Source organism: Pagrus pagrus, assembly GCF_965226575.1.
Source record: "Pagrus pagrus genome assembly, chromosome: 3".
Lineage (NCBI taxonomy): Eukaryota > Metazoa > Chordata > Actinopteri > Spariformes > Sparidae > Pagrus > Pagrus pagrus.
This window is the reverse complement of record NC_140187.1, coordinates 15,290,535-15,314,943: the sequence shown is the minus strand read 5'-3', so window position 1 is coordinate 15,314,943 and position 24,409 is coordinate 15,290,535. Positions and strand designations below refer to the sequence as shown.

At 40.1% G+C, this 24,409-nt stretch overlaps 2 protein-coding genes across 3 annotated transcripts; one reads left to right on the top strand and one right to left on the bottom strand.

Moving 5' to 3' along the window:
* Window positions 1-1,516: 1,516 nt before the first annotated feature.
* Window positions 1,517-16,682, bottom strand: mst1 (macrophage stimulating 1). Of its 2 annotated transcripts, none has more exons than XM_084349043.1 (19): window positions 16,634-16,682; window positions 16,185-16,243; window positions 15,596-15,740; window positions 14,035-14,150; window positions 13,837-13,951; window positions 13,301-13,437; window positions 12,481-12,601; window positions 12,212-12,330; window positions 8,275-8,449; window positions 7,111-7,241; window positions 6,186-6,288; window positions 5,493-5,629; window positions 5,332-5,364; window positions 5,121-5,235; window positions 4,960-5,037; window positions 3,858-4,004; window positions 3,658-3,764; window positions 3,066-3,205; window positions 1,517-1,806 (listed from the first exon to the last, which is right to left on the bottom strand). In XM_084349043.1, exons 2-19 carry the CDS (start codon window positions 16,231-16,233, stop codon window positions 1,645-1,647), a joined length of 2,130 nt encoding a protein of 709 aa, XP_084205169.1. In that variant the 5' UTR covers window positions 16,234-16,243; window positions 16,634-16,682; the 3' UTR covers window positions 1,517-1,644. The 2 variants fall into 2 exon arrangements, with proteins under 2 accessions (XP_084205169.1, XP_084205168.1); XM_084349042.1 differs by lacking the exon at window positions 16,634-16,682 and adding an exon at window positions 16,351-16,424.
* A 35-nt stretch (window positions 16,683-16,717) lies between these two features.
* On the top strand, window positions 16,718-24,370 carry abhd14b (abhydrolase domain containing 14B). Its single transcript, XM_084349044.1, has 4 exons — window positions 16,718-16,820; window positions 19,455-19,669; window positions 20,873-21,114; window positions 22,691-24,370. Exons 2-4 carry the CDS (start codon window positions 19,456-19,458, stop codon window positions 22,868-22,870), a joined length of 636 nt encoding a protein of 211 aa, XP_084205170.1. The 5' UTR covers window positions 16,718-16,820; window position 19,455; the 3' UTR covers window positions 22,871-24,370.
* The last annotated feature ends 39 nt before the right edge of the window (window positions 24,371-24,409 follow it).

Below are 24,409 nucleotides of genomic sequence, written 5' to 3'. Positions count from 1 at the left end.
GCAGGCATCAAAAGACAGGCAGAGGAGGGATTTCTTTAGAGGCTGGGGGCAAAGAAGGTATTTCGGAGCTCCATTCAATGCCAGGGAGAGGAGAGGAGAGGAGAGGAGAGGAGAGGAGAGGAGAGGAGGCGTACAGTTTTGTGGTAAAGGGTGCATTTCCAGGGGACGTTAGGAACTTAAAGTGTGTGCCGTTAACTCCCGCGACACCTCCTCTGTTATTGGAGGCTACTTAGCCCCAGTTGTTCTCCTCTGAACCTGACAGGCTACGATTAGTTTTTGGTAAATGCAAAAGAGAAATTTATTTTAGGTCCCTCTGTAAACATTTAATTCTTTACTACGCATTATAATGTAATAATAAGCAGAATTGTGTCTATTAATGTATTTGTCAACAACTGTAACTCCTCCTGTGGACACTCATAAGTGGAGGCTGGTGTCTACACGGATAATGAATGAAAATGTGATATAACACAGTAATATGCCTCCAAAGGAGAAGGTAGAATTGTTGACAAATAATGTGTATTAATAAACACTTTAAAATGTCCTCACAACAGCCTTATCGTGTTTTTAAAACCATTTACTAAGTGTTTATATACTGCTCATAAATGCTACATTGGGAGGAAAAGCGTGAAAAATGTGTCAAACTTTACTCACATTTTTTTTTTTGACGAATCCTTTCTGCATTGTTTTGTATCTCTCTTACACGGAGATTTAAAAAAAATAGTCTCTGTCCATACAACACACCTGAAGAAACCCGCAGGAAGGAGATTGTTTACTCTGGACGGTTGCTTAGCCACAGAAAATACTATGAACGAGGCAGGGAAACGTGACTGCTCTTCACAGACCCCTCTCGGATCATTTGTCAGCAAAACAAAAAATCACTGTAAGCAGCCGTTTTTGTCTCTCTTTTCCATCACTGTGTTATCAATGTCCATTTGTGTCTTTGTAAATATAACATTAAAAAAACACAACATCCGTTCCGTCCCAGTACAAACTCAAATACTCCAATATCATAGTACATACTCCAAGTTCACATTTGCCAATGATGCTGATGGTTGATGTGATAAATGTGTGCGTCTTTATCATCATTTCAAAAATCTCAGTTTCTGTCTGTCCAGAAGTAAAACGGTTTCTGGGTATTTTAAAACTGGAAGTTTTACAAAAGCTCCATTTTCAGTGACCTGAAAAAACGTTTATTTTCTGTACGAAATGCCAAAACAAAAGCTTTATTTTAAGTAATACCTGTGTGCGTGTGGACAGGGCTTTAGTGTGATTAATGTTTTCTGGAGTACAAATGTTTTCTGCTTCGTCCGTACACTGGAGTTTGGCTGCTTTAAATGGCATTAAATACCCCTGCTGATGCACTTAAAAGTGAGTTACTCTGGCTGGAAAGATTCACAAAAAAAATGAATTAACACAGAAGTACTACAACAAATTACCTTGAATTTTACCCTGAATAAGAAGCTGAATGTCTTTTTTATTATAAACTCATATAATAAAATCTAAACATAGCTTTTGATGTATTATTAGTATTTTGTTTAAATTAAAACAGGCATCTGAGAAGACAAAAATGCATATGGTTAAGTGGATAACAGGTCTTGAGGGCTTTGAGAGCAGATTTGATCAGTCCCTGGTCAGTATATGTCTCTAAGCCATCTCCATGACCTTCTTGATCCAGTCCACGTAGACAGACACCCGGATGAAGATGTTGGGCTGCCCCTGGCGTCCGCAGCGCCTCATGGGGATGATCACACCCTCGAGTACCCAGCAGTCCCTGTTCTGACATGCCAGAGGGCCGCCGTAGTCTCTCTGCAGACACACAGGAACAACACTCTGGAGTCATTATTTGTCTCTGTTATGACTGACTGTCACTGCTGAGGTTGGAAACATCTTGCAGTCACATCTTGTCCAGTCCACTTCCATTATCCAAATGGTGAATGTGTTTGATTTATAGGAACGTATAAATAGCTGTATGTATAGCTTTACTTAAAGTGATTTCCGTCATCAAAAAGATTTTCTTCACCGTCAGGATCTGAAGTGTTAAATCTCAGCACAGCAGGGGAATGCGCTTATATATATTCTTGCCCAGAGGTAGATGAGAAGATTGATACCACTCTTATGTGCGTTTGCTAAATATAAGCTAGAGCCAGCAGCCAGTTAGCTTAGCTTAGCATAAACAGAAAACAGCTAGCTCGGCTTTGTCCAAAGATTTTAAAAAATCCAACTTCCAGTACCTCTAAAGCTTATTATATATTATATTTTCTTATTATTATAGAATAATATATTATTATATCTTCTCATCTAACTCGCGACAAGAAAGCAAATTAGTGCATTTCCCAAAAAAATAAAATTCAGTCATTATCTACTCACCCCCACGCTAACTGAGAGTCAGATGAAGTTTCTTAGTCCACAAAACATTTCTGGAGCTTCACAGTAAAACAGTGTTTTGCAGCATTCTCCTAAACAACTGAAGTAGATGGGGACTTGTTTTAAAACATAAAAAAAAACCCCAAAAAACAAACAAACCATGAAATGGCTCAATACAGCTTGACTGGAGTAATTCAAGTCTCCAGCAGCAAGTCTCTGTAGCAGCTACACTGAAGATTTCGGCTTAAAATAGGGAGTAAATAACATCTTTTCAAATCCGTTTTATGTTTTCGTTCACTTGATTTTTCCCCATTTACTTCACCTGTTTAGGAAAATGCTGCATTGCTGTTTTGCTATAAAACTCCAGAAATGTTTCGTGGACTAGGCAACTTCACCTGATTTTCCATCGACATGGGGGTGAGTAGATAATGACTCAATTCTTAATTTTTGGCTGAACCTTTCCTTTAACTTCAGTGTCCCTAGTTTGATTCTGGCTAGTGACCTTGTTGCCTGTTATACGCCCGTCTCTCCCCCTTTGTTTCCTGTCTGCACCTCTATTGTAACCAATCTAATAAAGTTAAAATGCTAAAAATATCTTCAAAAGGAAAATAAGGGATGAAGAAACTCTGCTGCATCTCCCTGGAAAAAAAAAGCACCCAAGATGGACAGAAAACCTTTAAAACGTTTGCGTGGACACCTACCTCGCAGGCGCCTATCCCGGCCTGGAAAGAGTTCGTGCACATCTCATTCTCACGCACGCGACCCCTGAAGTAATTGTTACATTCCTTGTTACTAATAACTGGTATGTGGGCCACGTTGAGGACGGTCTCATCTCCAGTCCCTTTGAAAAAGAGTGAGGAGGAGGAGGAGAAATCAGTTAGCAGCTGATATGTTGAAAGAGACGGAGAAAAGAAGAGGAAGGTGGACAGATGTTGAAGGCGTCTGGAAATAGCAATGCCATCTGTTGCTCAACGATCTGAACAGTTCTCTCATTTAGATGCAACATTACTTCAAGGGCAGAAACAAGATGCTTCTGAGAAACTAATCTATTATTAATAATTGTAATAGAAGCACAGGGCATGGCACAAAATTCTGGAGCCTGTATGAAGGCATTTGTCCTCCCTACATCCACAGCTATTCACTCTTCTATCTTTGTGGGACCTCCTCACACGACTACTCATCCCCCTTTTCCCCCCCAGTCCTACACCCGTGTAGAAGCACATTGTAGTCGCATGAAATGCAGCGTGTAGTGAATTCAGGGCGAAGTTATCACCTCTATAGGATTATACTTGCCTCTTGTCTCACCCCATCCTGCGATCTCACAGTCCGTCCCCTCAGCCACAATGTAACGCTCAGGAGGGAGGCAGATCTGAGAGACACGCTCATTAAACTGTGCAGGGCTAGAGAAAGAAGAGAGGGTCAGAGTGAAATCACTGGTATGTCTGAGTGCATGTGTGTGTGTGAGCATGCGGGGGGCACTTGACAGTACACACTATTCCAGTTGTAGCATGACCAGCTGAGACTCCGAGGGTCCGCAGACGATCTTGGTGAGAGGGATGGTCTGAACGCCCGGCTCTCCCTCTTGAGGATCACGAAACAGGGTTCCCATCATGGCAGAATATCCGGGCAGATCCACGTAGCTGTGCACACATGCAAAGAAATAACGTGGAAATACAAGCAAAGAACAACCGTTTTTATTTCATGTCTTATCCTGCAATATCCTTAAAGGGACAGCTCATCTGCACATCAAAAAATGTTTTCATCTTATGTCAGTGCAGTTTATCCACTTTGTTTTGACATGAGCTGATTTGGAGATGTCTGTCTAATCTCGAACCAGTTGACACTCGGCTTTTGGTGCTCAAAGCGCCAAAAAAACCACAAAAAAAACCCACGTTGTGTAGAGAGAAGTGTGCATCTACTCACAGGAAAAAGGTGCGGGATGTAAACATTAATGGTGTCCTCCTCTCAGGGAAATGCATAGACATTTTGGGGGGGCAGGGGCTGAAGAGAAAAAGGGGCACTCTCCCCACTCACTAGTTCAGTATTTCCCCCCCAGTGTTCACACACTTAGCCTTTATTCGCATTGCTGGCAAGTCCACAAAACTCCCAAACCCCTGGAAACGCACCAAAGCTTGTTTGATGACAAATGAAACTTGCAAGGAGTGGCGGAGTAGCCTAGTTTTGATAATGTGTTTGTTGATATTAAAACCTGTTAAGAACTAGCCTCTATTTTGTGTCTCTGCTTGATGATTATCTCTGCAACTACAAGGTCTATTTGAATAATCAAGGTATGATAACAACAGGAACACTTGAAATAATCGCTCAGATGTGTACACTGCCATTCTGAGTGATTACTGAGTAATGCTGCTAGCATGGCTAAGTTGTAGTCCCTAGTGTTGGTGAATAAATCACAAAAATCTGAACAACATTACTTACGTTTCATGACAAATCACCTCTGTATGGCTCTAATTTTGCACCTCAGCATACATGAATGGTGGATTTTGGCTGCTTGAAACAGCAAGTTCATGAATTTAAATGACCCTACTGATGCACCCTGCCAATGGCTCCAAAAAGCTTTAAATAAATAACGTTTACCAGGAGGAGAAACACTGCTTGGTGCTGATCACCCATCTGGGGTTAACCAGGGATCCTCCACAGAAATGGTTTCCTTTCCTGCACACGAGAGGTCGGAGGTCACACACACAGCACAGCAGCGGGATGTATTTGACTTGCTCATAACCAGCTCTCACACTCACCTGTCTCTGAGGCTCACTGTCCATGGCGAGTTACCGGGAACCCCGTTCACGATACGTAACCTCGACCTCTGGATGCGGTCCTCTCTCTTCCCGCACTCGCTGAACTCCACCTTCTCTGCGTTCACAAAGAGGTGACATGTATTTGCAAAAACACTCGAGAAAGCTGGTTGTCATCTATGAAATGTTGCCTCATACTCATTCAGAAACTAACCTACTGGTTCAGTCATGGACACTTTCTCTCCAGCTGTTTGGAAACACAAGAAACAGATGAATCGTTAAATTGCCAGCAGCTCCGGCTGAATTGTCACCACACAGTGCATTAAACCACTCAGAGGAATCTTAAAATAGTCAAAAGAAAGCAGAGTTAGGTACCACACTGTTTGATGGCACAGTAGTCAAACTCAGTTTTGGGATCAGTGGTGTAGCACCAGGGTCCGTGCTGGTCCCCATCTGGGTTACGACAGTAGTTCTCAGTCAGATTGGCCTCAGGATGCGTCCATGGGTTTATCCTAGAAAATCATATAGATGGTTTTTAAGGCTGTAAGCAGCTCATATATGTTGTGAATATGTGGGGTGAGCATGCTGCTTTTCAAAAACTGTTATTTTATTAGAGTGACCCCTCCATTTCCATGAATATAATTGTGGGAGAAAAGTGTCCCAGTGTTGTTTTAAGTATATTTAATTAAAGTCGTGTTTCTACCTAAAGAACCAAGAACTGTTTTCAGGAACTACTTTCCTTCTTAATAACAGGGAGGATGGGCCTCTCTATTGGGATGTACCTGTTGTGCTGGTGGTTGCGGTAACCATAATTAACCTATAATTGCCAGAACACTTAAGAACGTGCGTCTTGCCCGAAAACGTCTGTTTGGCACCATTGGATAGTTTAATGGGAGTGCCGTCCTTGGTTTTTCTTTTTTGACTTATAACAGGGAGTGCCTTGACAATAAAGTATCATGAATGTTGAATCTTGAAAGCTGTGTCATAGAGGTCCCCAAAGCATATAAACTCTTTTCCTCTTGGATAAAAAATCATCTGTGTCTTTGTAGTTTTAAACAAGCATCGTACTTGGTCCGGTGAGGTGTGTTAACGTTCCATTTCTGGCAGGTGATCCCCTTACGAGTTTTGCGGACCATGCCTCTGTAGTTTCTTCCATTTTCATGGTAGCAATCTGGAAAAAAGATTTCACCATGACAGTGACCTTGATGAATTATGGCACACAGTGAAGGCTGTTATAACGTTATAAAAATTGGATATAAGACATGAAGGACAATGAGCTTTATTTGTTAATTTGGGGGTTTTAGCAACCTCTAGGAAGTTTTTTTAAACTCAAACATGGTGGACATTATGTACACTGACTCTATATATTACTACTACAAGGATTCTGTATTTCTACGCTAGATTTGTATCATTCAAAACTGCATTTAAACCTTAAAGTGAGACTATTTAACCTTTTGCTAAACAGCAGCCACTGTGACTAATATATGTAGCCTATGACTCACTGAAAAACATGATAAGGGTTAATGCAATTCATAGTGTACCAGTTGCACAAGAAATACAGATACAATCAGCTAACATTAGTCATCCGAAGCTACGGGTCAAACCAGACCAATTAAAGCGGTAGCAGCAAAGCCTATTAGTGAACTGACCGAGGGTGTACAACTTTTCATTTGTAAAAGGATGACTGTGCTGTTTCCTCTTTCACAAGTAAGAGTTGTGTTTTTTATATCATAAAATCAAATTTACAGAACTGTCATAGACAAAAAAATTTATATGATCAATCAAAGTACTTAAAAAACTGACTATTTTTGGTGTTTTGGTCAATATTCTTCTTTATAATCCCAATATCCCAAACTACTGTTGCGCAGTGTATATTTCTATTGTTATTATACGATACACATACAGTTTTAGGGCCATTACAACATAGGCTCATTTCTATCCATTACAGCTGACAGTAATCTCGTCACTGAGGTCGTCGTCGTTGAAGTCGTACCTTCAGCCTCGATGTCGTCTGCACAGCGTTTGATCTGTAAGCACAGAGCAGTCCTCATCTCTGGCACAGATGTGAAGCACCAGGGAGCCTCCGACCCATCTGGGTTACGACAGTAGTTCTCCTCCAAACCCCTGAAAGAGACGTGGAGCACAGTCAGGTAGAAGTAGTTTGGTTTGGGTTTTATTATGTCATAAAACAAGCCACACATGCCACCACACTTTCCCACTTATTCTCAAACAAAAACACACAGAGTGAATCAGTGAGAAAGCTGCACATTCCCCTTTTCTATGTATTTTCTCAGACTCCCAGTGCTGCCGCCGCTACTTGTAAAGCTGACTTATTGCCATGGCACTAAATTAGTTTTTTGCTTGGTTGGTTCTGACCGTGAGGTATCTACACCTCCGAGCAGAAGATAAAGTGGATGGGATGTCTGCCCTCTCAGTCAGCCTGCTCAGATGCAGGTGTTACAGGTCAGCCTGTTGTTTCCACGTGATTTTCCCACAGCTCTTCACAAATTTTCCCAATTTGTTCCTGTGAGTGATTTCTGGAATGTCCTCACCAGCACAATCTGTAAGCGGGCCTGTTGTTGTTTAAAAGACTATGGTAATAGAAATGACATGCACAGTTAGTTTTCACTGGATCAAAGCCACAAACGTTTTTTTTAAAGAAACTTTTGAACATTTCGGCAACAACTACTGTCCAGCGTCTCACCATTTATTCATTGAGCAACCTTTTATTTACACAAACATACCGTTCTATATCCGCCTGGCCCTGTTTATTTGTAGACATAAAGATTATACAGATGTGACAAACTTCTCGGATGGACGGATCAAACGCTCACAATCAGTTCTGGCATGATGAATGGATCGCTGCATCACAAATAGGTTTAATATTCATTTCACATCCATACTGCCACTCAGAGTGCGAGCGGCTTTTTAATGTGCGGCTGCTGACTATCTATCATCTCCTGTCAAGTGTCAGCAGAGAAATAAGACCGCAAAGAAATTTCACTGCTCTGACATTTTAACATTAATATTCATGTGTGGAGCAAACAGAGCCGTTTCAAACTGAGGCTGTGAGTGCAGGACATCAACCCGAAGCACTTTCACCTTTCAAACACACTCAACTTCTTCTCCCTCCTCCATTGTACTGCGCGTCACTTACTTGCATTCGTATGTGTTTGGGTAGAAGGGATGCTCATGAGGCTCTTGGGCGTCCCACCGCTGACAGGGGATACCTGACGTCGTCTCGTTGACTTTGCCGCGGTAATCCTCCCCGCGGCCGCGGAAACAGTTGGTGGTGAAGCTGGAGCGCTGGCGTTTCTCAACCCGCACCTCAGCTGGAGGGGAGCAGAGAGTCGAAGAGGAAGTAAATTAGCATTATAGGTCACCTCTGGACTTCACAGAGGGGAGGTTAGTTAATGTGGTTAATATTAGTACGAGGAGGACGAAAGCCACTGAAGGAGAGAGAGGACTTTGTGATTTATGTTCTGTTATTGTAGGGAAATCAAGAGCTGTTTCTTTCTTTCTCCTTTCCAGAACATTTAATGTGATGGTACAGAATGAGCCTAAAAACTGCTGCGTACTGAAGCTGTTACAGGAAGTTAAAGTCCATAGAAGGCTATTTTCAAATGTATCTGCTGAAGGTGGAAAGTTTCTCTGTGCTCAGAGTTCAACTTCTGAAACAAACAATAGTTGAGGGAGAAGGAGAAGATGCCCATCAGTCATCTGCACATGTAAAGGACTTTATGTTTCCCCGCATCTTCTCCTGTTGTTGTACCGGAGCATTATCCAGCCCGTCCTACTGTACTGCTCCACCTGCTTCTTTAACATGCAATCTGTTAAAAGCCGAGCCAAACTTACAGCACAACAGCACAACTGCCAGGATAATTGGTCTCCCCTCACCCGGCCTTACAAAGCTGAACAATATGGCCATTACACGCATTGCAACTTCAACAGAACAGGACATCGCACATCCACTGAGTGTGACCTCACTGCCCTCAGGGTGGTGGCACTGAGCCCCGAGGTGCAGAAGGGCTCCCTCGCTGATCCCCGCAGCCGTAGAAAGGGCTGATTGTGGGTTGTAATTGCTGTGTGCTGTTATATGTGCTGCTTTTGAAACACTGTCTGTTGCATGGACTGTCTGCGTGACGGGTGCGCTGCTGCGAAAAGGAATTTCCCCTCAGGATAATAAAGTCTGACTCATCTAACGAGGTAATCAAAGTTTTTGATGTAAAAATAATACAATATCAGACACAAATTACTTAATTTACTATAAATGAGAGTGTTTTTATGCCTCAAGAACTTGTCTGGAGGGAATTTTTAATTAATCTGATCAAATAATCTTAACAGTAATGATCTAAAAATTACATTAAATTTCCTCAAATGTGAAGAGCCAAACTCCCTGGTACAGATCAATTATTTATTAGTTAGCCCAGGTTATGATTTATTGACAGTATAAAATATACATGACATATACTGTATAAATAAATAATAGACGCACAGCCTCACCAGGCAGCAAATATCTTTGTACAATATAGTACAGTTAATTCAAAGTACTGTATTTCCATCATGTTGAGTCTATGTGAATAACTTAAATAACTTCAATTAAGTTAATCTAATTTTTCAAGTATTAGCATTCATTTTAGGCATAATACTTGAAAAATTGCATTAACTCAATTTAATTTAGGCAGACTAAGTTATTTTATGTATTCAAATCAACTCAACATGATGGAAATACTTTGCATTAAATGATATATTTACCTAGAACGTATGTAATTGCATAATTTATACATAAAGTCAGAGTTTTAGGGAAAATTATCTTTTTGACTGTGTAATATTTGTCAAAAGGATAAAACACAATAAAGCCCATGAGCATATTTCCATTGTGGTCCTTTGGGTGTCGGTGTGTATAAATCCAGGATCTGAACGAACAGATCTAAAGGGACATTCTCACAATATTCTCCTGATTGTGTTTTATTTGTCCGATACATCAACAGAAAACTGGTAAAAACACCCAGAACGAAAACAGAAACTGTGACATTTTGGTTTTGATCTTTTTGTTGATTCGTTTCACAAGAATCAATTTTTTTTACTCAACGCTGCACCACAAGATGGTGCTATCTTAAAGAGCTTTTTGCCCCAGTGTTCTCCGCCCTCGGTGGAAATGCCAGTGTTGCCAGTGTCATGTTGCACAACTCTCGTTTCGAAATCCTGGAGAAAACACTGAAATGGCTTGTTTATTTATTTACTTATGTTCTGAAGGTAAAGGTTCAACATTTGAGCCTGACTGGCATGTAAAAAGTAAAGGTATTCAATTTTGTTTATATGTAATTTTAGTCCAAAATGCCTTTTACATTCTATCTTTAAATTTTGCTGTTATCTACAGTTTACTCCTTCTACTCCAAATGAAAGCTAATCCACTCACACACACTCAAAACTCACACAAACTAAATTAAAATAAACCGTATAAAGAAAAACAAAATAATAAGAAAACACAGTAATTAACATTTAATTAACCCGAGACCTTGTGAGACAATGCAGGGGCTTGTATCACTGACAGACATCCGCACTCTCTAGCTGCGTTTACTCTTAAATCAAAGAGAGTCATTAGGGCAGTCGTGAAGAGTTTCACAGTTCGGGAAGTAATTTGCACAAACACCAAAAAGGTGATTTTTCTAAATTTAATTACAGCGACTTAATGAGACTCTTTAATTCCACTGTGTCTCCTCCTAATGGCACAGGAATCAGCTCAATTCAGCTCACGTCTCCTCTGTTTTACACAAGAAACTAATGACAAAAACAGAGCAGAAGAAACAGGCAAGAAGATCCACAGATCTGATCTAGTAAACGTGTGCTAGGATAGAAAACATTACAGCAGGGCTGCAACAATTATTTTAATCTTGTTTAATCAATTAATTCTTTGGTCTATAAACCGTCAGAAAACACTGAAAAATGCCTGTTAGAATTTCCCAAAGTCCGAGGTGACTATCACAAGTCCAAAACACAGATATATTCAGTTAAAAGGGCTCTGTGTAATATATTAATCACTTCTTTTATTGGCCATATGGGAGCAGATTGTAACGTGCTGTGAGACATGAGACCTTCCCCGTCTCTCTCGGTTGTCTATACAAGCCTGGGGGTGATTTATTCAGTTGTTTAATGCTGCTGGACTGTGGATTTTGTGACTAGCGTTGGGTTTTCCACGACCGGCTTCAAGCACAACACAGACGCTTCACAGAGCCCCTTTAACGATCATTGTAAAACTAAGAAAAGCCACAAATCTTCACATTTGAGAGGACGAAAATAGAGAATTAATTTAATTAATCCATTGTCATCATAGTTTCTGACAAAGTGTTTTGTTCAATTAACCAACTAATCATTCGATCTCTAGTGTTATTAGAGGCAGTGTTGTAAAAAGTACTCAAAAGCCACAATTGAGTAAAAGTAACAATAGTGTGTGAAAAAATTACTTTGATAAAAGTGAAAGTCGTCCAAGTCTAAAAGTATCTGACATTAAATGTACTTATCCAAAGTAATTTTCTGGCAATAAAGGTACTGTTATAATGTATGAAAAGTACAAGTTAAAGTAAATTATACATTTGTCTGCATGTTTGTATGCGATTATCGGCCTGAACAATGATCAGATCCGTCATGCAACATTTTTCAGAATCAGCATCTTCAGAGTTCTGATTTAAAAAAATATTTAAAAATGTGCGACAAGGTTACTAAAAGTAACAGTTCAATATGTGGCTCAATATTAATATTAAAGTAAAGTAAGGTATCTTTTATATTGTGATAAAAGCAGCACCAGAGTGTAGATGTAAGTATTTCTACTTTTCAGTAAGTACAGAAGTATAAAGATTCAGATGCATTTAATGCAAAAAATAACATAACTTAACTTAACCTGGATATCAAATAAATTAAGTAAAAAGTACAATATTTCTCTCGGAGTTGTAGTAGAGTAGAGGTGTAAAGTAGCAGAAAATTGAAATACTGAAGAAAAAATCAAGTACAGTGCTAGAGTAAATATACTTAGTTACATTCCACTGCTGATGATGAGTATTTTTAAAAGGGATAATACAACAAAAGCATTTTCTTACTGCACTTGCTGATCTCACAGTTCTCCCTCTCCATCTCGGTGTCTGTGGTGTAACACCAGGGCACCGGAGAGGCGTCGGGGTTGCGGCAGTAGTTATCATCTAAACTTTTATCAGGATACCTGAAAAAGACAAGTAAGTTATTATGCCCACAGTAACAAAATGAAGGTTTTAAACAGTTTGAAAGCTGTGAGATTCACGACACACCGGCCCGCAATTAATTCAACTAATGAGGCACGAGACAGGTGCTGCGGTGATGAATACTTGATTACTTTTCAGGCTGGTAGATGTGTTGGTGAGGATACTGCTGGTCCCATCTCTGACACTCTCTGCCGCTCACGGTGTGGTCGACCTGCCCTCTGTAGTCCTCTCCGTTACATGTGATACAAACCTCTGCAAACACACACAGATTAAACTCAAAAGACCGAGCAGAAACATTTCACTTTACAGGACACATCATTTGCTAATTATTTCCTTGAAAGGAGCTGATTATTGTCATTTTTACGGAAGGTTTCTGGACTATGTAATTTGTTGCTAATTACAGGGAAAATGGAGAATGTGTTAAATTGGTACACTTGGTAATTACAACCTTCTTTTACCAAAGGAACCATCTTTTAGTCAGAGCGCAGCAGGCAGCTGAACATGCAAGGAACGCAAAAACTTGTATTAATGTGTGAAACATACAAATCAGCACAGGGAATAAAGTCTCCAACAAAATTAATGGATTTTTTCGTTAAATGGATCAGTTTTCTGGTAATTAAGATTTCACAGAAATGTCAACATCTGTTTATAAACTGTATCCAACCATCACATTTATTTTCCCAGTTATTCCTTTAAAAACTCAAACGAATGATTGAGTAATTACAGTGTGCACAGTCTTATAATATTGTCACTATCTTCCCTTTAATCTGGGCCAAATGAAGTGGTTCAGTCCGTGAAACAGTGACTTTAAGTGTCTTGATTAGATCTTATTCTGTGACATGTTTGATGAAAAAGGATGAAAAATGAAATAACTAGATGTTTGATTCCTTACTGAGACAGGACACTTCATGTATAATAGCACGATGGTGTGTATAAATAATTGGGATGTACCATCTTTGCACTGGGGGATGTTGCAGCTTTCATAACGTCGCTCGGGGTCGGTGGTGTAGCACCACGGACCGATTCGGTCCCCGTCTGGATTCCTGCAGTAGTTCAACTCCAGACCATTCGTCGCTGTCGGAATCCACCTGAGACGAGAGACGGTTTTACAGATTTTTTTTGTACGTTTTATGAGTTTGTTGCAGCATTAGATTTGAAATGAAATGAAACAGCGACCATGAGGTTAAAGTGCCGACTCTCAGCTTAATTTCGAGGGTCTTCACACCCACATCAGATCAGCTGTGAGGCAGATGGAGCTTTTTTAATTGCACAGTCCCCCAATTTGAGAGAACATAAAGTAATTTGACACTTTAAGCTTCATGGAGGCCAATTAATTTAAGCTGAACACACACATTACTAACATATTATACACATCATCAGTTGGACTGAGGTTCAGGACCATTAAACAGTTTGACCATAAAACACCTGTGGTTGTTTGACTGTATGATAATAATCTATGGACTGCTGCAGAGACTGAAGTGTCTCACCTGTGATCGTGAGGAAACTTGGACCACCACTGTTGGCAGGTGAGTCCGCTTCTTGTGGTGAAGACTTTCCCTCTGTAGTCTTCTCCTTTACCCACGATGCACTTTCTGACATAGACTTCATAATAAAAAACAACCAGTCAGGCAGCTCCAGCACAAATACGTCACATTGCTCTCTTTAACGTCACACGCGAATCTCACCTTTCTTCTCATAGAGGTCACAGTTGACGTTTCTCTTCACCTCTGCGTTGCTCCCATCACCCACCCAGGGCAGGTGTTTACAGGTGACAGTCGGACGAGTCTCGTAGTTAAACGCTCTGCGTTGAGAGATATTTCAAAGTCCATGTACACAAGCTTACGACAGTTTACTATGTTATCATGAGTCACTTTCTTAGTGTCAATAAATGAATCAGCCAGCTTTTAAGATCATTAATGCAGCACATTACAATGCAGAAACTATTTTTATCACAACTTCACATCTGTCAGCATTAGTAATCTTGATACATAATGATCATAAAGGTTTTAAAACACACCCCCACGTTATCTTAGCTTATTTGGAGGCAAAGACAAGAGCTGACCTCCTGTAACTTTGAAAGCCAAAATAAGAGAATCAATATGCAGATATTTGCTGTGATAATTATATATTAAATAATGATTTATTATTGTTACTGATGTTATTGTTGTAGTTAAAATGTTTCTTTAATTCCTATGTTTCACTGCTTTTGTTGTAAAACACTGATGTGTTTTTCTGACAATTATCGAGCTCTTCAGTAAGAATAAAATACAGGTTCAACACCTGCAAACTGCGAGTTACACTGAATCATTCTGGTCCTGATGATGCTCTGTAGCTTAAAGGGGCACTGTGTAGTTTTGGGGGAGAGATTTTAATCAGAAGAGAAAGAAGTTGTTTTTTTATGCCTAAACAAACTAAATAAACAAACTCTCTTTGTTTTCATGACTGAATAAACTGAATAAACAAACTGATCTTAAAGGACAACACAATTTCATACTGTTTTACTTTTGTTTATAGTTGGATTAAGTTGATGGTGACTTGCTTTAAAAATTAAGTCCCATTTAAAAAAATCTGGTGTAATCCAAGTCATCCAAGTATGTCACCCATATTACTTTATTAACAGACGTATGAAAAAGAGGTAGCGGTGTGCTCGAGGACTGCCTTTATATGTGCTTTCGAGGAAAAGGATTGGCACATGAGAGGAAAAAACAAACTTCAGGCACTCATCGATGGAGCAGGAACAAAAATACTTGAATTAGATTAAAAAGCTTTTAACCAAAACATGGCAACTTACCGAACAATAAAAAAATACAATATACATTATTTACACCCTTGACGTGTGATTGACCATTTGCACCCACTTTAAAAAAGAGAGAAATTACTTCTTTTGTCGGAGGAGCCATTTTATGTTTTTTTAGGTTATTATTCTCTCCATCTGCTTCAGGTTTTTAGAAAAATGTTGCAACTCTGTTTTGTCGTGAAGCTCCAGAAATGTTTTGTTGACCAGGAACCTTTACCTGACTCTCCAGCAGCATGTGGGTGAGTAGCTAGTGACTGATTATTTTTTTTTTGGATGAATTTATCTTAATTATCTTCTAGTACAGTGCTGAAGTAAATGTATTTCCTTTTTTACATCCCACCACTGCTTTTTAGCTAACAACTAATAACACCTCTATTCTAATTGTAGGCCTGTTGAGTGTCTCCTCAATCAGTATAATTAGAGTAGTTAAAGCAGCTGAAGCGGGATACCTGCAGTCCAGAGACTGTGAGCAGCGTGTGGCACAGTCCTCCAGGTTCAGGCCCGGTAACAGCAGCACTCGAGCTGCGTTCCAGGGGGTTGCAACCAGCTCTCTGCCCTCAGAGCGCTGGAAGTCATTCAGTGGACTGCGGTAGCCTGTGTGTGCAGAACAGAACAATATAAGGATGCCAGCTTGTATATAAATATGTGTTTGGTTCAGGTTTGAAGTGGAGTGCAGGTGCTGACTGGTACCAGCTGCAACATTTGGGCATGAGCCTGCACACATATAACCTTTGGACCAAGACACTGCTGCTGGTTTGTGAGACCAGAGAAAGCAGAAAAGGTAAACATCAGATTACTGCTATACAGCCATGAAGAGTTATTACATCATAATGTAACATATAAAAACACATATATGACATCAAGTGGCTTTCTTTTGTAGTTTTTAGTGTACAAACCCAAAGATAGATACTTCACAGTTACAAAACAGAGCAAAACACACAATAAAACTTAAGTTTAGACTCATTTCAACACAGAAAAATTAAATAGCAGTGATTAATTTATAACTGAAGATATTAGGATCATAAAACTAGATCTTACCAGTGGCCACACCGACTGTCAGGAGGAAACAAGGCAGCAACAGTCTCATTGTTTGTGGTCTGTGGACGATAAAGACTAAAGTTATAAACACTGGATGGAAGTCACACTGAGATCTGTATCTTCTCTGAAAGGTTTTGAGGTGTAAAACATCCGCCGATGGGTCGACCTGATGAGAGAAGAGAGGAACAAGTTGGGCAGGAGGTCAGAAATCCAAGCAGAAAACCCAAAAGTGTGAGTTAAACTCAGCCGCCCACACGAACACTGAGCTCTTACTCAAACAGAGGCCCTAATCCCCCAAAACACAGCCGATCAATACGAGCATCAATCATTAATGACGGTGAGCACATCAGTCCGCCTTCATGCACTTATTTCATGATACCCTGATGCTCCAGTGACGCCGGTGGACCCGGAGATTAAACCAAACACCGTGCAGAAACTCAGACTCTTACTGGAGCAGTTCTCTCTGCAGACGCTAGACGTCGCTACAATAATTCCTGCAGTTTCTTTCCCCCACTTTCTCTTTCTGTGTTTGTCCAGGAAATAAAGTGAAGCTGCAGCAGCTGCCTCGACACCAAACTGTCCGTCCTGCGTCCAGTGTTCAAAGTTGAGCCTCGGTTGGTCACAGGAGGCTGTCAGGTAAGAGGGGCCGGAGGGGTTTTCTCATCGTTGTTTGTGATGCAGGAGCTCGATGTTTCTAATCAAATGATCCGATGTGGACTTTGATCGGACAGCTGCACACACTCTCCGTTTACTCCGAACAGGGCGAGATATTTATGAAGTTAACAGAGGGGACAACAAACAGAAGTGGGTTATTTTAACGCAGCAAGTGGTGTGGACAAATTAACAGGAACACCGCGCAATAAGGCTTTGACTCTGAGCCAGAGGGCAGTGACTGAACAGCCTCAGGTTACTCCTTTAACACACACAGCTGTGTTTCTGTACTACAAGTGAAGGAAATAAACGTTTTAACAAAACACCCGCCTTATTGTGTTTGTTGTAAAGTTGCCTACAGTACTTAAACTACACATTTAAGGTACTTGTACACGAGTATTTCAATTTTTAATGCTTCTACTCCATTACAGCATTCTCCCCCTGCCTCACCAAAACATCTGTCTGGAGCCTAAATAGGCCCCAATGAGCATTTATTAAAGAGGTCATAGTATGCTAATTTCCAGCTTCATACTTTTATTTGGGGGTCCTAGTAGAACAGGTTTACGACCTTTAATTTTCAGAAAACACATTATTTTTCTCATACTGTGCATTGCTGCAGCGCCCCTTTTCACACTGTGTCTTGAACGCTGTGTTTTAGCTACAAAGTGAGACATCTTGCCTCTGTTCAATCTTTGGTGAGAGTTGCACATGAGCAGTCACTTAACGGGCAGGATGTAGCCAATCAGAGGCAGAGTAGGGGTAGTGTGATCTAAAATAACACAGCTACAGCAGTAGCAACTGTATGTCTGCTGACTGAATATATACAAATATATATTTATATAACGCCTGTTACATAGTGATGCACATAAGTTACGGAAGTGAAGGCTCGACTCCAAACGAGGAGCAGAGTTTTCTGTGGGAGAGAGAAACTCCCTTTGGCGTGGACTTTTCACTTTGCAGACCTTTTACATGCACAACAATGCTTCATAACACAATAAAGGAAAGACAAAAACCATAAAATGACCTCTTTAATATTTTCACATGTGGGGTTTTTATTCTCATTGCTTACTTGGCATTTCCAATACAATAATAGCATATTTTGGTGCAACAGTTTAAATGAATGTTCTTTATGTTGGGAGATGCTTTAACCAACAAAACACTTGTGCAGGCGACTTTAATCCTCCCTGTGTTTGTGAACATGAATAAAATCAAAGGTAGCTTACTTTTATATCAAATAAAACATATACTGTAGCAGCATCCTAAATTTAAACACCGTTAAAGTAAAAAAAAACAAAACAGGCTAGTTTCTGTTTAATTTGGACTAAAGTCCATCCCAATGTGAGGTAATGCTCTTGTCTTCGACCCTCAGCCACATACAGCATTAAACCCTCAGGCCTGAGCACAAAACACAACGATATCAGTTCAGGGTCATTCAGTTCACTGACAAAAATTACAGCTTGCCAGAACAGATGGTATTCTTCTGTCTGGCCGACACATTTTCACAATCAGTGAATGTAAGAATCACTCGTGGCCTGCAGCAGTGTGTATGAAAATAACCATCATCATTAATTTCATGTCATTTTTTTGTCAAAGTCACAGGGAGTCACATGTGGCTCCAGAGCCGCAGGTTGCTGACCCCTGATCTAGAGAGATTAACACTACTCAAAATGAGTTAGGGATATTTTGATATTGGTGCATATATGCATGTGCAATAAAAGTCAAATGAAAAATATTCACAAAACACAAAATATAAATTCAGATCAAGTGTCAAGTGAAACACTAAAATATCCCTAAATAACATGGAGTAGTGTTTGTCTTTTTCATATATTCAATAGTGTAACACTTCAGTGTAGATGAATACAAATAGCATAGCAACCTCTGGAAGAAGTACTCAGGATATTAAAGCCATACCACACTGTAGAAATACTCTGTTACAAGTTAAGGTTCTGCAAACAAACCTTATCTTATCTTTACTTATTTTTAAGTAAGAAGAAAGTGTTATGATCAAAATATACTTTGAAGTGCTAAAAAGTAAAGGTTGAATTGAGACATGATTACGTGAATTACTTGTCTGTGTTTTTGCCGTCTGGCTGTCAGTATTTTTTTTCAACTCTGCAAACTGGCTCCATTAAAAGTTTGCCAAATTAGCTATTAGCAGTTCCTGTTTACAATGTGCTAATGAATGTGCCGACAGCTGTCACTGGATTACTTTGATACTGAAGAAAACTTAAAAACACAGTAATTCTCAGGCAAGTTCTGCAGTCAGAGGGCATTTTTACATGATTTCTAAGTGGATTTATTTACATTAATTAACGCTGGACACTGGAGCTGATGTTATAACTACTGTCACTTCTGTCCACTCTGCCTTGTATCTACAACATCATCTGGAGTTTTCCTTTATATTGAGGGTTTCTGTCGTCAGATCATTTTGTAAGCTGCTCCGACAAATAAAACTTCAGAGCTGTATCTCACTACAGTTGCAGTAGTTATACTACATCTTAATGACACTCCTGCATTCAGTGAAACTCAAATAAAAGTGCTACGGTTTTGTGTGTTAAGTCTCGTCTGATTTGTGAAAGCTGTGCGAAGTCAAACATTTCCTGCTGTTTTTCTGTTCAGGATGTCGGCTGTGAAGATGACGGAGGGCAGCGTGCAGCTGGAGAGCCTCAAAGCGCCGCTCTTCTACAGGCAGAGTGAACCGGCCACAGGGGAGGTGAAGATGTCAGTTTTACTCCTTCACGGCATCCGTTTCTCTTCAGAAAACTGGCTCCAAATCGGCACCCTGGACACGCTGGCCAAAGCAGGCTGCCGGGCCGTTGCCATCGACCTGCCAGGTGAGTCTAATGGGAACAAACGACTACAGACACTCAAAGGATTCACTGTGTCTGGTGTTTTGATTACCTGAAAATATGGAGGGGAGTTTGTATCCGTAAACCACAACAACAACTACATTATTACATCATCCTGTGGAGCCGTCTTTTGGAAGGACTCTGTGTCAAAATCTACTGCAAACATCTTCATTATTTAAGTTTTCTATTTTGCTCACATGATGCATTTTCAATAAAAAAGTCTTACTGTTTTTATGTGTCCCTGTTGATCCATGAGTGTGAAGTGTTCCCACATCAGATAAACTTAAAAACTAACCGTCATGGATTATTTTTGTGGCCTCACTTCATTTCACTGCTCTGAAAATCCACCCCAAAAAATCTATATTTACCTCTACTCTATTACTGTACAAAGTAAGCTGGGTGAAAAAGACCAACGTTACAGTGGAGCACATTACACTGCAGGTTACTGTAAAGATAATATTGGTTGAAATATTTATTTTCATCATTAATTAACCTGCCAATTATTTTCATAATTAATTGTTCAACCTTTTAGTCTTTAAAACGTAAAACAAATGGTGAAATATGCTCATCGCGGTGTCTCAGAGCCCAAAGTGACGTCTTCAATTAGCTAATGTTTGACATCGTTGCTTGAAAAATTACTGACACGATTAGTCCATCATTGAAATATTTGGCAATTAATGTTCTTACGATCAACTTATCAATTAATTGAGTCATAATAGCAGCTCTATTTATAAAGCGGAACTTTTTCAAGTCCCCCACTGTGGCACCGCTCTCAGACAAATTGTGACAACTGCGTCCCGCCTTTTTTTTTTTAGTCTATTCACATTTTGTCATTAAAGGTGCTGTCACTGGATTACTTTGATACTGAAGTAAACTTAAAAACACAGTAATTCTCAGGCAAGTTCTGCAGTCAGAGTGCCTTTTTTCTATGATTTCTAAGTGGATTTATTTACATTAATTAACGCTGGACATTGGAGCTGATGTTATACTTGGGAAATATAAGTCACACTTAACTTATAAATATGTGCATCACGTCTGTGTGTTCAGAGTTTTTGAGGCCAATAAGGAGCGCTGTTTTTGATCTACATTGGGCAGTACGGGTCCTCCTGCATGCGCCTGTCCCTTTCATCTCGTTTCTTCATCTTCTGATCTAAAAGTAATAAGCGTGAACTGTCTGTCTGTCCACAGCACTCGGTCGCTCCAAGTCAGCCGAGGCCCCGGCAGCGGTCGGAGAACTGGCCCCTGCAGATTTCCTGAAGGAGTTGTGTGGCCAGCTGGGCCTGAGCCCGGTGGTGGTGATCAGCCCGTCCCTCAGTGGGATGTACTCCCTCCCCTTCCTCCACCAGCACCAGGGCCTGATACGAGCCTACATCCCCGTGGCTCCCATCTGCACCGACAAATTCACAGCAGAGCAGTACCAGAGCGTAAAGGTACAGCCTTACACGCCTCGAACTTTTTATTCCTTTGTAGTTTCCTGTCCTGCCAAACTTCATGTGCCCTTCGTTTCCTCTTTAAAGGACAACCCGAGCAACCGTGAATGTCAGCTTCATTTTCCAGCTCCTCCTCGTCTCTCTTTCAAAAGAGCCGATGGATTTTTACATGCGGCCATGAGAGAAGCAGATATACATGCATTTTTATACTTTCACAGATGCCGCCGGCTTTCATCCAGCTCCCAACTATTTCACCACTAAATTTCTTAGATGGCAAACTGAGTGAAGGAGCGTTATGCATGAAGGAAACGAGTTTGTCACTGGAAAGTGGTTCACTTTTAAAGACAAGCGCAGAAAAGGTACATCAGAGTCGATATGAAAATAGTTAAATACATACAGTAAACTCAAATACACTATATTGTACTGATAGATACTAGTTAGTGTTCAGAATCAGCATTATCTTTAAGTAATTGTGAAATTCTGCTCATGCTTTAAAGGATCAGTAATTATAATGCAATGATAATATGATACATATATGATACTGCAACACTCCACAGGCCTGTTTTCTGCATAATGAGAACTTTCTCTTTATATCCTTTAAGTACATTTTGGTCAAAGTTATTTATTTTCTACTCAGCCAGCAAAAAATAAAACCGTTGCATTATATCTTCTGTGGCTCAGGAGGAGGCTGAGAAAATAACTCTGGTGATGACATCTCATCATCAGGGTCATCTTGGTTTGATTCATAAGCCTGAGGGTCCATAAAATGTCAATCAGATGACGTCCTCAAGTGTCTTGTTGTGTCCACAGAGGAGTAAAGAAACAATTTAACATAAAATATTTACATTTAAGAAGCTGTGAAACTGGCTTTTTGTTACTTGTTTTGGGTCAGATTGTCCGGTTTCACGGTCGGGTGCAGCTCCACCCTAATCTGATGTTATAAAGACGTAGGAGGAGGTTTGTTCGATCATTAAAATGTCAGTCATTGTTAAAGTCAGATTGAACTCGGCCTCCGTTGCTTCAGTTTTGAGCGTTCTTGGTTTGACCTGTGCCTTTCAAGTCAAACGACAATGCAAAACTAAATCACCTCCAAGATGAGACAGAACAATGACAAGGAATCTGAAGCAGTGGTGACACAATGATCTTTTAGGCAGGTATAGTGAATTTGTATATATTTGTCTGTAATCTGTGGGGAGTTGTGCTTGTGTTGTGTTTGTATTTGGTCTTTTTCTTCGTCAAAATGTAAAAAAACTAAATAAAAACTAAATCACAGGTACCCCTTTAATGTAGGACTCCTACTCTGTAATGGGGTTTATTTATATCGGGGTATTGTGACTTCCAAAGGTGATAGATGCTAATATTAAGATCTGCCTGACTACTCTGTTCTGTCTTTAATGGACTTTTATTCTTGACATCTCGACACATAAATAAGTCACACCTAATAAAATAAAAAGCTTTTCTCTTATCCTTTTTATAAGACCTGTTGGTAACGTGTAGGACACACAGAGAGAGAAAGGACTGAAAGTGATTCATCAGAAGGATCCGTTTGTGTTTCTGTGTCCCGTCTCTCCTCCAGGTCCCGACGCTGATCGTTTACGGTGACCAGGACACGCAGCTCGGAGAGCTGTCGCTCAGAAACCTGAGCAATCTGGCCAATCACAAAGTGGTGGTGATGAAAGGGGCGGGTCACCCCTGTTACCTGGACGACCCGGACACGTGGCACAAGGCTCTCACAGACTTCCTTCAGACGCTGTGAACCTCCTCGTGGATTCTCGTCAACACAGTCACACATATAAACACGTTATTCATTCATTAGATATTTTGGACAAACATCCTCGTGCACAACCTGATTCTGGCTTCTTAAATCATGTCAGGGATGAAACTGGAGATCAAGATTGTTCTTACGATGAGGTCCAAACTTTTAAAGGATTAGTTTGACAGTTTGAGGAAAAACGCTGAAAATTGGCAAAGTTTGTGAGTCGGGAAATCTTTCTTCCAACTTTTCATGATAGCGATGTGACTGCCGCTGCATCACCTCATCATACTCGGCGCTGTGATTAAATCTCAGATAGTTGACGAGGTTTGTGGTGACTGCGTCTCACAGTCCTCCCACACAACATTGTCGCTGCACACTGAAATAGTACCACACAGCTATCATCGACGGCACCTTACTCATATATAGAGCCGTAGAGGAAGTAGTTCCTATCAAGCGGGTATATTTATTTTAGATCCTGGTGACAGCGTAGTTATTTTCTATTGTGCCCCTGCTGATGATAACATGCACATTTTCCCAAAATTACTGAGTTTAGACATCAAGTTTTAACACAAGAATCGATCCTAGAACAGAAACATTGCAATCAGAAGTATTGATATTTCAATATTCACTGTCGCTATTCATAATCTTTTAAGTCATAATGTTGAAATAACATGAACGCTACAAACAAGGGTTGTTATGATTTTATACCAAACTTGTTGCTGCACCAGCACGTTCCCTGAAAAACACTAAAATATTGCTTTACTTGAGTTGTTCTCAGAGTTTATGCTCATAAATTACTTTTCTGACAGTCAATGTCACTGCATCAGTGTTTCCCAAACTTCTTTGGACCAGGGACCAATTAGAAACCTAATCGCCTACTCACTTCTCATTGTCTCTGTCGCCATCTTAATGGGAAGAATGGAGACATCAGTGCAGCAATCTCTCCAAACTGGAGTTTTAGTCTAACAAAGCGGTCAGTTGCTGATCATTTTTGACATAAATCGTAAATACGTTATGCAGGCGGTGTCGTGAAACAGACCGAAAACATCGCAGAACAGCCAATTTTAAATAATAGTGTTTGAATTTACATACAAGTTGATTTAATATTAAAAACAACACATCTATCCTACTCACTACGAGGCTTTGGAGTGGCTCAGTATCGCATACAGTTTGAGAAACACTTAATTTAAATGATGATATTTTACCAAATCCACTCGCAGACCACTAGGGGGCTCTTCACAGCCCACACTAGATTTTTGCGTTAATGATGTCAATGTCTAGCTGTGTCCTGTTTCCTGTGCTAAGCTAAGTTTGATTTCTCATTTTTAGCGTACAGACATGAGAGTGGTATAAATTGTCTCATCGCGGTAAGAAAGCGAATAAGTGTGTTTACCAAGATGTCAAACTTGTCCTTTAATAGCATGAAGACCGACTGTATTATAATGAATTTAAGCTGTAATTATGGGATGCTTTATTTTAATAAATCTTATATGAAGTCTCGTCCTGTCTGACTGTCAAAACAAAACACCACACAATGAA